A 15,637-nucleotide genomic window follows, 5' to 3' on the forward strand; every position below is an offset into this window, starting at 1 on the left:
TTCAGAGGGGCCATGTATTTCAGAGCCTTGGTTGAATTCAGTGAAGATACTGGTTTTGGTTTTGGCAATGTGCTTCAGCTGGGAATCACTGACCTTGGAAAGAGTACAGTACAGAATTACATGAAGGATGGGTGCTTAAATGTTTAAGCAGAAAAGAAAGGTTACAAGAATCTTTTTGCTTTCATTTCCTTGCATTCTGAAAGTTGAGGGAGTGATCTTGAAAAGGACCTTCTTAAAAGATTGAAAGAGCAGTTAGTGAGAAGGAGGCATCATGTTATAATTAGAAGCAGGCTGTGTGGGTGAAATCAGGAAGCACTTCATTAACTGAAGGTTGTTCAAAATTGAGAAAAGAATTGCCAAAGGTCACCTGGTTCAATTGAAATCTTCCTTCATGAAGAAAAGTATTTAATGATTTGAATTATAGTTATAAAAATGGATTTAAGTCCTAGACCAGTAATCTTTTAATATTTCCTGTGTTTTTGTCTATATCCAATGTGACATTAAATGCTGAAACAGTGCAGGATAACAGTTTCCAAAATCACTTAGCTAGAGCACAAGGGAGGTTGTTCTCCAACATACTGGGAATACTGTGTCCTGTTTTGGCTGCCAATGGGCGAGCGCAACAATAGAGAAACATGCCCTGGCATGGTTTTCTTGTTTGGGATCTTAACTTAAAAGTAGTTGGAAAAAGCTAATATGGAAAGAAAGCATTTGAGGGAAGACCTTGTTGAGGCGTTTGAGCATTAAAGGCATTAACATTAAGCAATAAGTACCTGAAACTTGCAAATTTCCAATTATGAGGCATCTGTATCATGTCATTGAGGTATTTGAATTATAAGTGGATAAGTGGAGTTGAAAGTACAAGTTGGAACAAGTATTATTTTAGAAATGATTTGGTAAACAGCTTTCAAGTCAAATTAACGGAAGTGATAACCTAGAAATGTTTAGGTTACCAATGCTGTACTGGGTGGATTTTAGGATTGTTGTGGGAAGATGATGTACAATGGAATGAATGAATATTTACTCACATATTCAGTCTGCTAGTGGTGAGGCTATAATAAACTGACTTAGAACTGAATAACGTTCAAGACTACTGCCGTGAGTTTGGGGTCATGTGTAGGCCAGACTGTCCAAGGAATTAAATTCCTTCCTTGAAAATTGTTGGTGAACTCAGGACATGCTGGTGTATTGTGACAATTACATTACTAATTTTTTTCCTCCGGATTGATTTTTAATTGCCTCACTATAAACTTCCCAACTCCTGAGGTTGGGTGTCATCTTCAGATCAAATAGTACAGGCCTCTGCTAACCTAACACTATGCTGCAGTATCTTGTAATATTCCTAAAATATCTGAGAGGAATGAAGAAAATTACTTTACTTTTTAATGGTGCCCATGCAGATAGAATATAAAATTGCAATTATATTACAGTTTCTGTCACCATATAGCTGTTTCTGAAACTGGAATATATTAGTAGCTGTATCATATAACGAAACACCTTGGGGAGGATACAGTTAAAACTATTAACTCTTCCTAATCCATCTACATGTCTCATTAGTTCTCTGGAGGACAGCTTTTGTCTTAACCATGTCTGGCTAAATCCATTGTAATTTGGGTGGGAAACCATCTTAATTCCTCAAAAAAACTGAAAAGCAAATGAGTTTGATATTTTCAAACATAGTGGGATAATATTTAGTTTCCCATTTGAAGAATTAATATTAATGATGAATTGCTTTAGATCTGCATGAAATAAAAGTGATTCCTTTTATTTCAGAAAGAGATGATCTAATTAATAAGTGACGTTAGACTGCTGTACAGGGGTAGATTTCAAAATGTTTCTGTATCAGCAGGTTTTATTCAAGTGTAAAATTCCATACATGTTGATAAATCATTGGAAAAATATTTTGCTCTCTTGGACTCGATAACTGTTCTTATTGTGTGCTCGCCGTATGAATCAACTCATTGGAAATATACTTGCAGGGCTTGGTGGCAAAAAACCTGGGGAACATTGTAGGATTTTGCATTTTGTTGTTTGTGATAATGAAATTGAGTATTGCTTGAACGCTGTGAAATTCCAGCACCATATGGCTGTTTTTATTTTGGATTTTGTGCTGCTCTAATGATACTTGCTCTTGGTTTTGTAGAAGCAGCCGTTGTTGCCACACAGCAGGCTTGATAGATCCTTGTATTCTGCAACAGGAAAGGCACGTGTATCCTGTCAAGTTCCTCCCCACCTATCTCACCACCTCACTTTGAATTTGACAGAGTTTTGTTATTTCTAAATTAGATTGAGCTACTGTAATTCAAGATTTATTACCCTAGTTTAAAGGAGAACAAAATAATTGTTTCTCTGCTTCCAAATCTGATGCAGCACCAAAAAATACAATTATATAAAGAACACAATTTTTTTTTAAAAACACACAATAAACATAAGATAGCTTATATGCATAGATTGTATGTATATAAGGTGACGCTAGGTGCAGGAGTGTCTACGTAAGATGACTGACAAGAATTGATAAGGTAGTGGTGGTGGAGTGGGTTTGTGAGTAGAAGGGTTGATCTCCTGTGCTGCTTGGGGAAAGTAACTAAATTCCAGTGATTCAGGGTGCAAGTGTATCTTTCTGAAATGCCAATTTCATCTCTCTTTGAAAATCCTATGGCCTGGCAATAATAGCTTTACACTAATTATAGAATTTCCATTATTTAAGTACTGGCTAAATAAATGGTGAATTTGCCCATTGGCAAGGTGCCGGTATGGATTGTGCTTATTGATAATGCTCAGCTGCTTCATCTCATCATTTGTCATTCCCAGGATCACTTCCAAGTTGTTGTACTGCTTACCACTGTGGAACATGATGTCTTGGATAAGTTCCCTTTCAATTGAACATTGAGTTTACAATTGTTCTTGATAATACACTTTTTATGTTGAGAAGTCATGGCAAACTAGTTCTCTTGACGTCTTGCTTCTGGTCTGAGCAATCAAAGCTCTGCAGTGCTGTTACTGTGTTTGTCCTGACCTGAGTGTCGCTTCTTGCATATTCATGGTGACCAGATTACTTACTTTTATCACTGCAGTTGTTTATCCTTTGCTTCTCTCAGCATTCCTTGCAGCAGAAACCTCAGCCCTGTTTCTATTGCTGTTTGATTAATTACTGCATCTTTTCTTTTTGCTTGTTTGTGGGGTGCCATGGTAGGATAGTGGTTAGCAAAATCACTTTACAGTGCCAGCTGTTATTACTGGTTTTGACTCCAGCATAATCCTCAATTTGATTCAACGCAAGTGATTCCTTTCTTTCTTTCTTTCTTTTTAAATCTTTTTATTAAACGACTCATTTCACTGTATGTTTCAACGTACATGACAAATGAAGTGAATCTTATCCGTCAGCCATTTTCCTTGACTTAAATCTAGCTGATAATAACAAAAAGACACAAATTGAAACAGACCAAGGATCTTTTTTTCTTTTACTCTATACCTGTATGATAGCAAGTGGTTTAGAGAGCACCCAAGAATATACAGTGGATTCTGGTTATTGGGACACATTGGCCCCAATAGCCAAAAATTCGTGGAAATTGTTAAAAAGATATCAAAAAGGTAAACTACCATTTAACTAATTAACAAATAATCTATTTAAATGAAATACAGAACAAATTAGAACACTACCAATATTACTGCAGAACTATAAAACTGTATTCATTCCTTGTTTAACGGCAAGGTGGCTGGTGTATGGGGGTGAGTGGGATCTGGGATCAGCTATGATGGGCTGAACGACCAAATTCTGCTCCTATGTCTTATGGTCTAATAGTTATCGACACAGCAATTCTTCCCGTGTACATTGCCATGTTCTTTTGACTGAAAGTGAACAAAATCAGTGATAGTTGACTGTCTTCATTGCCTTCCTGCATGAAGTAGTGTTGTGATATTCCAAAGTCAAAATAAAAAAACAAAATGATCAAAAATCACTGCTTTTTGAATTGGCATCTGTCATTCCAAATGGATAGCGTAACATAAGCACATGCAGCTGAGGCTATTTAAAAATTGTTTGCTGTAAGCACGGTGTAATGGTCTGATGGCCACACAGAGCACGTGACTGATGTTAGTTAGGAACTGTTCAGCACCAGTTTCCTGTCCCAATTAAACTGCATGGTGTCTCATATAGACAAAGGGGATCCCTTTCTCGATTAGTGTTGTTCCGAATAAGCAGCTGCCACAATTAACCGATGGGCCAATTAACTGGAATCCTCTGTACTCGCAAATTGCATCTATTGTGCATGGACTGATCAGTCATATCTTGAATTTGGGTTCATGTGCTCATTTGTGATGTGAATAAAGTCCAACGTTGTTAAAAACTCAGGTATCAAAGAGGCAGCTTCTAATGTGTATCATGATCAATTTAATTGGAACTGGAAGAGACGCATTTGGTTCTTCTTTCGTGACTGAAAGTACTTGATTTTCACCAATGGTATGAGCAAATAAAAAATCACTGAACCAAGTATAAAACCCAAATAATTTGTACAGTGCATCTTTTAACAGCTTGCATCCTGTTTTCAAAGACCAGCTATTTTATTGTATCTTGTGGCTTGGCATAGGGATGGATATAATGCAAGAGGGAGAAAAGAGAATTGCCATTGGCTTTCCTATTTCCAAAGATGTTCTAGTTTAAACATTTATCATCCTGCTTGAACTTGCTCCTTAATCTCCCTACCTCCCACTACTTCCGTTTTAAAAAGAAACATTGATGGGCGACACAGTGATGCAGTAATAATCTAACTACCTCTCAGTTTCAGTAACCTGGGTTTGATTCTGACCTTTAGTGTTGCTTGTGTGAAGTTGTCACTTTCTCTCTGTGAACAGTTTCTCCCATATTTCACAGAAGTGCAGGTTGGTAGGATAGGATAGGATAATTAGCTACTGTAGATTGCACCTAGCTTATAGCAAGTGGTAAAATCTGGTGAAGTTGATGAGACTGTGTGCAGTGAAGAAATAGAGCTAATGTAATGAATTTCAGGGTGGTATATGGCGATAATAAATTTACTTTGAACTTTATTTAGCAAACCTGACTGCTTCCATTGCCTGTTAATGTAATTCTCTGTCCCCCTCATACTCCTGCCTCTTTGGTGTTCTACACCGTTCCAGCACTGACAATGTAAGCTTGAAGACCAGCACCTTGTTTTCCATCTGAACACTTTGAACTCAATACTAATTTCAAGAGCAGCAATACTATCGGTAAACTAGGTTTTTTTCCATCACCAGTGTTTCTGGTTATGCAGAATCAGAATTAAGTTTATTATCACCAGCCTGTGTCGTGAAATTTTTCAACTTAGTAGCAGCAGTTCAATGTAATACATGATAATATAGTAAGGGAAAAATAAGTAAATAAATTATAGTAAGTATATACATGTATATTGAATAGATTAAAAATGGTGCAAACACAGAAATAGTGTTAATGAGTTCAATGTCCATTTAGGAATCGTATGGCAGAGGCTGTTCCTGAATCACTGAGTGTGTGCCTTCGGGCTTCTGTATCTCCTTCCTGATGGTAACAATGAGAAGAGGATGTACCCTGGGTGATGGGGGTCCTTAATAAGGCATATCACCTTCCTGAGGCACCACTCCTTGAAGTCTTAGGTACTGCAGAGGCTCATACCCAAGATGGAGTTGACTAATTTTGACTTTCCACAGCTTCTTTTGGTCCTGTGCAGTAGCACCGCCTCCCCATCCCCTGCCGGCCAAGACAATGATGCAGCCTGTCAGAATGCTCTCCATAGCACGTCTCTAGAAGTTTGAATGTTTGAGTTGATAAACCAAATGTCTCCAAAATCTTAATGAAATATAGCCACTGTTTTGCCTCCTTTATAGCTGCATCAGTATGTTGGGACCAGGTTAGATCCTAAGAGATCTTGACACTCAGGAAGTTGAAACTGCCCACTCTCTCCACTTCTGATCCCTCTGAGGATTGGTTCATGTTCCCTTGTCTTATCCTTCCTGAAATTCACAATCAGCTCTTTCATTTTAGTGACATTGAATGCAAGATTGTAGCTGCAATACCACTCAACCAGCTGGTATATCTTGTTCCTGTACGCCCTCTCATCTCCATCTGAGGTTCTACCAACAGAGGCTGTATCATCAGCAAATTTATAAATGGCATTTGAGCTATGCCCATCTACACAGTCATAGGTATATAGAGAGTAGAGCAGTGGACTAAGCACACACACCTGATGTGCCTCCTTGATTGTCAGCGAGGAGGAGATATTATCGTCAATCCGCACAGATTGTGATCTTCCAGATCCAATTGCAGAGGGAAGTACAGAGACCCAGGTTCTGTAACTTACCAATCAGGATTATGGGAGTAATGGCATTAAACACTGAGCTATAGTCAACAAACAGCATCCTGACATTGGTGTTTGTATTGTCTACGGCTGTGTGAAGAGCCATTAAGATTGCATCTGCCGTTGACCTATTGTGGCGATAGGCAAATTGCAGTGGGTCCAGTTCCTTACTGATGCAGGAGTACAGTCTAGTCATGACTAACCTCTCAAAGCATTTCATCACTGTGGATGTGAGTACTACTGGGCGATAGTGATTAAGGCAGCTCACAGTACTCTTGGGCACTGGTATAATTGTTGCCTTTTTGAAGTAGGTGGGAACTTCCGACCATAGCAGTGAGATGTTGAAAATGTCCATAAATATCCCCGCCAGTTGTTGGGCACAAGTTTTCAGAGCCTTACCAGGTACTCTAACAGGGCTTGCTGCCTTGTGAGGGTTCACTCTCCTTAAAGACAGCCTAACATCAGCCTCTGAGACAGAGATCACAGGGTCATAGGGTGCAGCAGGGATCTGCACAGCTGTAGTTATGTTCTCCCTTTCAAAGCGGGCATAGAAGGCATTGAGCTCATCTGCTAGTGCAACATCGCTGCCATTCATGCTATTGAGTTTCACTTTGTAGGAAGTAATGTCTTGTAATCCCTGCCAGAGTTGTCGTGCATCCAATGTCGCCTACAACCTTGCTTGGAATTGACTCTTTGCCCTTGAAATAGCCCTCTGCAAGTCATACCTGGTTTTCCTATGCAGACCTGGGTTGCCAGACTTGAATGCCACAGATCTAGCCCTCAGCAGATGGTATACCTCCTGGTCAATCCACGGCTTTTGGTTTGGGAATGTACAATAAGTTTTCATAGACACACATTCCTCCACACGTATTTATTTATTTATTTATTTCTATCTCTAAAAACAGAATGTGCTGTCTTTGGAGAGGGTCCAGAAGAAGTTCACTGGAATAATCCCAGGAATGAAAAAGTTAACGTATGAGAAGTGTTTCTGGCTCTGGGCCTGTACTCATTGGAGTTTAAAAGAATGAGGGGGAATCTCTTTGAAATCTATCAAATATTGAAAGGCCTAGATAGTGTGGGTGTGGAGAGGGTGTTTCCTACAGTGGGGGAATTTTGAACCCAAGTGCACAGCCTCAGAATGGAACAGAAAAAGAGTAATTTCTTTCACCCAAGGGTTGTGAACCTATGGAATCCTTTGCCACAGATAGCTGTGGAAGCCAAGTCATTGGGTATATTTAAAGTAGACATTGATAGGTTCTTGTTTAGTCAGAGTATCAAAGGTTACTTGGCAGGAGAATGGGGTTGAGAGAGATAATAAATTAGCCATTGTAGAATGATGAGGCAGACCAGATGGGCCAAATGGCTTAATTCTGCCCCTGTGTCTTATAGCCTGTGGTCTAATTGACAGTATTTAAAGTAATGCTGTCTTGACAACTTTGACCTGCACCTATCTCATACTTCTGTTTTCTCCCCCCTCCCCCTGTCTGCAGCTTAAAACAAATTTGTTTTCTTGCCCTTGCACTTGTGATGAAGGTCATCGAATTAAAATATTAACTATTACTCTGTTCCTGGATGCTGCCTTACTTGCTGAGTTCTTCCACCATGTTCTGTTTTCATTCCCAATTCCCTGCTTGTGGAAAACCTCTTGGATGTATTTTATGCAAGATGCAGTTTGTTATTGGAACATATTCAGTCCAGTTGTTGGGTTTCTTTTTATTAGTTTATTTCTAACCAAGTATTGACCTTTATGAACTTATCTTTTTTATTTAACTGTGATATTTATCAATGAAACGGCTAACAGTGGGATTTTTGAACTTGCATTTCATGTGTAAATGATCTGTGTGTTGTTTTTTGACAGGTACTCAGGCTGGGTTTTGTATGATCTGCATCATGCAGAACCATCTGATACAGGCCTTTGCCAATAGTGGAAATGCTATCAAGCCGTTGTCATTCATTCGTGAATTAAAAAGTAAGTTGTAGTTTTTCTCCGGATGTTGGTGTATTAAGTGTTTTGACATTTCATTTTATTAAAGACCTTATTAAAATTCCATTCATTCCAATCTGTTACAACATGTACAGTATTTTCATTTTAACTAAAAATCTTGCTGTACTTTGATTTACAATGTTTTATTATGGTATTAATTTGCTGTTTAGGACCTAATGACAACATTTTTGACTTGAGGACCAGGAGTAGGCCAATTAGCCTTTCAATCCTGTTCTGATATTCAAATAGATAATGCAGGTCAACACACACACTCGGATGTTGCTTGGATTTCTCTTGTTTGTGAGATATGCACAGACCTGCACTTAATTCCACCTATCAGCCTTGGTTCTATAATAATTCATACTTATTCCTTGGAGAAGTAAATTCCTTTGTTTTCAATTGACCAAGTCTCAATAACTTCTGAGGGAAACTTTGTAAAGTAGTGAATTTACTGGATTAATGTGCTGCTACAATTTTATTTGTATTCTTCCTGCTAAACTGCAAGACTCAAATTATGAAATTAATCCGTCATATCTTCCAGTATTGTGTAAGTTTGATTAAAATGCAAGGTAACTATGTATGAAACATTGGTTCAGTCTAATCCCAACACCACTCATCCGCCACCACCCACAGTTGTAGCTAATTGTTTGAAGCATCCTTCCCAGAATGTATTTGGAAGATCTTTCCAAAGGCCATTTTCTTCAGATCATGTTATTATGAGAATAATAGAAATGTGACCAAAGTAGACAAAGCTAACCTGTGGCAATACTTGCGTGCTGCCCCCGTCCTTGGATGTGCTGATTGTTAACACAAGCAACAAGTTTCATTGTATGTTTCGATTATACACGTGATAAATCTGAGTCAGAAAGTAGAAATGCCTGTCACATTTTATGGTGGTTGTGATTGTGAACAAATTCATTGGAGAGACACTGAAGCTAGTGGATGTAGAAGCCTTTATTCAGCAGAACGAGTAGTAGTCATCATACTTGAGACACTCTTGAAAGAAGCCCACCTGACCCATAGAAACATAGAACACCTACAGCATAATACAGGCCCTTCGGCCCACAAAGCTGTGCCGAACATGTCCTTACCTTAGAAACTCCTTTAGAATATTACATGATATTCTTATATGCTAAAGATCAAAGGTAACAGCACAACAATTCTACAGTTACAATTAATCTACAATGCTTTCTTTGAATTACATATAATTTTCAAACATCTCCATCTTCATACCAACATTCAGGACCTCCATGATGAATGTTAATTCCACTAGCTCTGCAGTGGCACGTGCAGATACTTCAGGTGAATGGATGTTTCCAGGTTTGCAATCAACGCCAGTCTGCAGCTCTGGGAAGATACTTTATTCAGGGCTGCATTTTAAATTTAATCTACAATCTGCATTCATATCTGAAGACTAGCTGTTGTTTAAATTATATACCATAACTCCAGAATATACCCCAACAATGGTGAGAATGTATTAGAATTCTAGTTGTATGATGTGAAATTTTTTTTGCCTCATGTTCCTATGATTAATATTAATTACAGAAATAGCAAGACATTTTCGATTTGGGAATCAAGAAGATGCACATGAATTTTTAAGATACACCATTGATGCAATGCAGAAGGCTTGTCTCAACAGCTACACCAAGTATGTTAATTTTTGCATATTGTTGATTTGAGAACAACTGGTGAGGATGTAAACAAAGTGCCTGCTTATTAAAAGAAAATTGTTTTTCCCCTTGCATCATGCTAGTACTCTCATGGATAAAATCTGTGCATGGAGCGGAAGGAAGCAATTTGACAGATGTGTGTGTGTTTTTTTAGTGCCAACTGAGACTCAATTTGGTACCGAATTAGGCAGGCAGGATTTGTGATAATGACTTTCCGATCTGGGGCCCAACATTACACAGTGTAATTAAAATGTAGTTATTTTGAAACATTTATGTTCTTAATTCACCAAGTGGACAGTCAGCTGAATTACTGAGTACTTCTGTCTCCCCTTGATTACAGTGAAATGGAGTTAATTCTACTTTTATGTGAACAATGTTTCTTCAGTATAATCCACCAACTGAGTGTAATAGTGTCTCTCTCTTCCTGCAACCCATCTTTTCCCCCTCCCCAATCGTTTACAAACCCTGAAGGCTGGATCGACAAACACAAGCTACTTCATTAGTTCATCAGATCTTTGGCGGATACCTTAGATCACGTGGTAAGTTCATTGAAAAAGTGTTAATGGATTCTTTATGTAATAGTAATCTGGGAACTTGAGCAATGTCATAAAGAGATAAAATCAAAGAGGCCTGTCAGCCCACTGTATCTATGTTGACTTTATTGCCCAACTGCAGAAGCTTTTCTTAAATTTAATTATGAGATTTTCTGATAATTCTGATAATTTTCTGAGATGTGTAGGTTGTTAATGCAAATGACGTATTTCACTGTATGTTTTGATGTACGTATGATAAATCTGAAGGTGAATCTCAGTCTGAATATGAATTCCAGTTGCCTGCTTCAGTTCCATATCTTTATGTGCTTTGTTTATTCATCTACCTGTCTAAATGCATACAATAATAAATTCCCTCAGATCTCCGTTAAAGCCCTTTCCCTTCACTTCAGACATCTGCGTTTTTGTTTTTGATATCCCTACCTTGGGTAAAACATTCTTACTAGCTACCATGGATCCGGCCCTCAAAATTTTATGTTCTTCAAACAAAAGGACCTTGTGCTTTCCCAGCGTAGTTGATGAATAAACTCTTCTTGGGCTTCCAGCCAGGTGTCCCACTAGAAGCCCAAGTAGAGTTTATTTGATTATATTGTTCACTCGGGTAACCCATCAGTTTCCTTTTGCTCCAGGGAAAGCAAATCTCTCCTCGTACTTTAGCTAGAAAACATTGATCATTTGAAGTTATAGAACAAGGGAGGCCATTGGACCTACACTCAGCGACCACTCTCTTAGGTACACACATTAATATAAACACCTAATCAGCCAATCATGTGGTAGCAACTCAGTGCATAAAAGCATGCAGATATGGTCAAGACGTTCAGACCAAATATCGGAATGGAGAGGAAATGTGATCTAAGCGACTTTGACTGTGGAATGATAGTTGGTACCAAACGGTGGTTTGAGTATCTCAGAAACTGCTGATCTCCTGGGATTTTTCACACACAACGGTCTCTGGAGTTTACAGAGAATGGAGTGAGAAACAAAAAAAAAAACAGCCAATGGGCGGCAGTTTTGTGGGGAAAATATCTTGTTGATGAGAGAGGTCAGAGGACAATGGCCAGACTGGTTCAAATTGCCAGAAAGGTGACAGGAACTCCAATAACCACATGTTACAACAGTGGTGCACAGAAGAGCATCGAACCTTGAAGTTGATGGGCTACAGTAGCAGAAGAACACAAGTACACACACTCAGCGGTCACTTTATTAGGTACAAGAGGTGCTTAACAAAGTGGCCACTGAGTGTATTGTAACCATGCTGACTGCAGGTGCCTTGCTGAAACAAACCTAGCTTTCCAGAAGTGGTCCATGGTTTTGTAGATTTATGGTACATGAAGTGCTTTAACTATTAGTGACTTTCTGCCCCCATCGCTCTTTCAAGCAGTGAATTCATGACTTTGAAAATATTGTTGTTGGTCTTCCTTCAATCCTAATGAGTAAGATTCACCTCTTGTAGAATTAAAAGTTAGACAACCTTTGTATTTATAAAAAACAGTACATATTTCGTGCTTTATCTTAAAATTTTAAGATGATTGAAAGTAGCTGCACAGGTTGATAGGATGGCTAAGAAAGCTCTTGGAATGCTTGCTTTTATTAGTTGAGGCACTGAGTTCAAAAGTCAAGGGGTTAATTTGCAACTTTATAAAACTCTGGTTAAGCCACATCTGGAGTGTTGCATATAGTTCTGGTTGCCTCACTATAGGAAGGATGTTGAGGCTTTGGAAAGGGTGCAGACGAGGTTTACCAGGATGCTGCCTGGTTTAGAGCTATCATGAGAGGCTGGATAAACTTGGGTTGTTTTCTTTGGAGCGGCGCAGGCTGAGAGGAGATTTATAAGTTTATGAGAGGCATTGATAGAGTAGACAGTAGGTGTCTGTTTTCCATGGTAGAAGTGTCCAATACGCGTGGGTTGAATGTGAGGAGGGGCAGTTTCAAAGAGGATGTGAGAGGTAAGTTTTTTTTACTTGAGACTGGTAGATGCCTGGCAAATACATTAGAGGCTTTTAAGAGATATTTAGATGGGAACATGAATGTGAGGAGGATGGAGAGATATGAATATTGTGTATGTAGTAGGGATTAGTTTTTTGGGTGTTTTTGTTTTACTTTTTAGCTGGTTTGGCAGAACATTCTGGACCGATGAACCTGCTCCTGTGCTGTACTATTCTGTGTTCTATGCTCCATCACAGCCAAGACTTCCATCAAAAATATCATCCTTACCTTCAGTGAGCTTACTAATGTTAAAAGATACATTTTTTAAAAAATAAAGCCTTTCCTTTTCAAGAGAAGGGATTGAGAATGAGTTAATTGCCTTGCATTGCTCTGCATAGTGAGATGTGTATGAATAATGTACAGGTGTGAATTGATCATTTGAAGTACAAGTTGTATTTCAGACTAAGTGCACTTTTCAGTATTAGTCATCATTTGAAGGGATTCCCAGAAACTGAAAGCTACATCATAGACTTTGGCAGCTGATGTCACACTATAATTCTACCAATGGTGATTTGAGGCTGAAGGGCAAGTGGGGGAGGGTTTCCACATTCGGTATCAAATGTCCATTAATTATGACTGTATTTTTATGTTTTTATTTCAATCTCTTCACTTTCTACATCCAAAGTTAAGTGTTCCATGTGCAAGAGTGTATCGGATACGTACGATCCTTATTTGGATATTGCTCTTGAAATAAGGGTAAGTGGGTCTTTCTGAAGGATTAATGTTAATTTTGAAAAATGATCTGAATATAGAAGCACATGTGTGGGTCCTGTTTGAGTTACACCAAAAGATGGAATGTAAACTTCAGTATGAATGTTAATCTTCAATGGAGTTATTATTCTGAATGGGCGTCATCAGAGTGATGTCTTCTTAATGTCTTGTTGGTCTGCCTTGATTGTTCTTAGTTTTAACATGTTTAAATAAGTGATGTATGGGTTATTAGGTTAATTGGTCACATAGGTATAATTGGGTATTGCGGGCTCGTTATGCCAGCAGGGCCCATTACCACACTGTGCCTTTAAATAAAATAATCCACATCTTAATTTTCCCTAACATTTAAGCCGTAACATCTGTACATACGTCAAAGAAAGTTCAAAATAATTTTTTTGACTTAAATTTCACAGGAGTGAATTTTTATTCAGTAGATCAGATCTCTTTTTTGGGATAGGTCTATGAATTCCATCGGATGAGTTTCAGTTACCCAACACTGATGTAAATTGCTAATCAAACAAGATACCTTCATAATATCCAAATGTATTTCAAATAACCCTTTCTGGGTTTCCACTACACTATGCCAAATGCATGGCCAGAGAGGGTTATTTGAAATACATTTGAATATTATGAAGGTATCTTGTATGATTAGCAATTTTTGTTAGTGTACATTAAGTAGAGTTATATATTTTTTAATAAATACCTATTCAGCATTTCCTTTTTGGTCTGACCACTCTGCATTGTCTTCCAGCAAGCACCCAACATTGTCCGAGCTCTTGAACTCTTTGTGAAACCTGATTTTCTCAGTGGGGAGAATGCTTACATGTGTGCAAAGTAAGTGTTTATAAAAATGTGTAAGTCGTGTTTAACATTTGTGAATTCGGAAAGTAGGAAAGCTCATTGAGTAACTGTTTAACCTGTGTTGATCAGGAAGGTACCATGATTAATCTTTTTCCTCAGCTAAGGGAGAGAATAGAAAATTGAATATACCATGTATCCAAGCACAGGAAAAGTGAATGAATGATTTCTTTTCACACCATTGTTTCCTTTTAGGTCAAAAGTATTTTACTTTAGATCAATCAATCATCTCTGCATACACACCATATCAGCAGTTTGTGCTTTGAACAGTAAATGTCTGAAGCTGTACAAGAGCAGTCCTTCATGTGCTAACTTTTGCTGCCAGCTTTTCATGTGATATATAATAAATATTTTTATAGGGGTGCCAAGGTAGCGTAATGGTTAGTGTGACACTGTCACAGCTTGGGGCATCAGAGTTCGGAGTTCAATTCCAGCATCCTCTGTAAGAAAGTTTGCAAGTTTCTCCCGTGTGCACATGGGTTTCCTTCAGGTGCTCCATTTTCCTCCCACAGTCGGAAGACATGCTGGTTAATAAGTTAATTGGCCGTTATACATTGTCCTGTGATTAGGTTAGGGTTAAATCAGTGGGTTGCTGGGGAACACAGCTCAGTGGGCCGGAAGGGTCTGTTATGTGCTGTATCTCCAAATAAAATAAATAATAATTCCTGGTGAAACTAATAGCTTGGTTACTCCCAGAACTGCTTTGAAAAAGTCACTTCAAAATTCTGCAGAGTAGCTGGGGATGATTCTCCATGTTATTTTTTTCCCCAACCTTTCCACCTGATTCTTGCAATGTAGTTGTTCAAAGTTCAAAGTACGAGGGCTGATTGATAAGTTCGTGGCCTAAGGTAGAAGGAGTCAATTAAAACCTAGCACATTTATTTTTCACTGTAGTCCCCTCCTACATGTACACACTTAGTCCAACGGTTGTGGAGCATACGGATCCCTTCTTTGTAGAAGTGGTCCACAGCAGGGGTGATTGATGAGTTCATGGCCTAAGGTAGAAGGTGATGAATTATTAACTTCAAACTTTCTGCATTATCATTCAAAGAGTTGAACTGCACGTGCATGTAACGAGAGCGTCTTGGACCTCCAGGTGGTCCACAGCAGGGGTGATTGATGAGTTCGTGGCCTAAGGTAGAAGGAGATGAGTTATACAGCTTTTGTTACATGCACGTGCAGTTCAAATCTTTGAGTGAAAATCAGAAAGTTTGAAGTTTCTCCTCATTCCCTTCTACTTTAGGCCACGAACTTATCAATCACCCCTGCTGTGGACCACTTCTGGAGGTCCAAGATGCCGACTTCTACAAAGAAGGGATCCGTATGCTCCACGACCACTGGACTAAGTGTGTAAATGTAGGAAAAATAAATGCACTAGGTTTTCTAAAATTGTCTCCTTCTACTTAGGCCATGAACTTATCAATCACTCTTCGTAAATTTATTATCAAAGTGCATATAGTTCACCAGATACAACCCTACAGTGAAAGACCATACCCAACAGGAAGACAAACAACCAGTAAATAAGTAAGCAATAAATATCGAGAACAAGAT

General features: G+C 38.6%; 1 protein-coding gene across 5 annotated transcripts in view; it reads left to right on the top strand.

The window, feature by feature from the left end:
- Positions 1–15,637, top strand: part of usp36 (ubiquitin specific peptidase 36) — a 78,441-nt gene that overhangs the window by 36,652 nt on the left and 26,152 nt on the right. For all 5 annotated transcript variants that reach the window (XM_072242479.1, XM_072242480.1, XM_072242481.1 and 2 more), the window contains 5 exons: positions 8,185–8,295; positions 9,856–9,958; positions 10,452–10,519; positions 13,143–13,213; positions 13,980–14,062. In XM_072242479.1, coding sequence (XP_072098580.1) covers positions 8,185–8,295; positions 9,856–9,958; positions 10,452–10,519; positions 13,143–13,213; positions 13,980–14,062 — 436 coding nt within the window. The remainder of the gene's footprint in view (positions 1–8,184; positions 8,296–9,855; positions 9,959–10,451; positions 10,520–13,142; positions 13,214–13,979; positions 14,063–15,637) is intronic.

This window comes from Mobula birostris, chromosome 24 (assembly GCF_030028105.1).
Source record: "Mobula birostris isolate sMobBir1 chromosome 24, sMobBir1.hap1, whole genome shotgun sequence".
NCBI lineage: Eukaryota > Metazoa > Chordata > Chondrichthyes > Myliobatiformes > Myliobatidae > Mobula > Mobula birostris.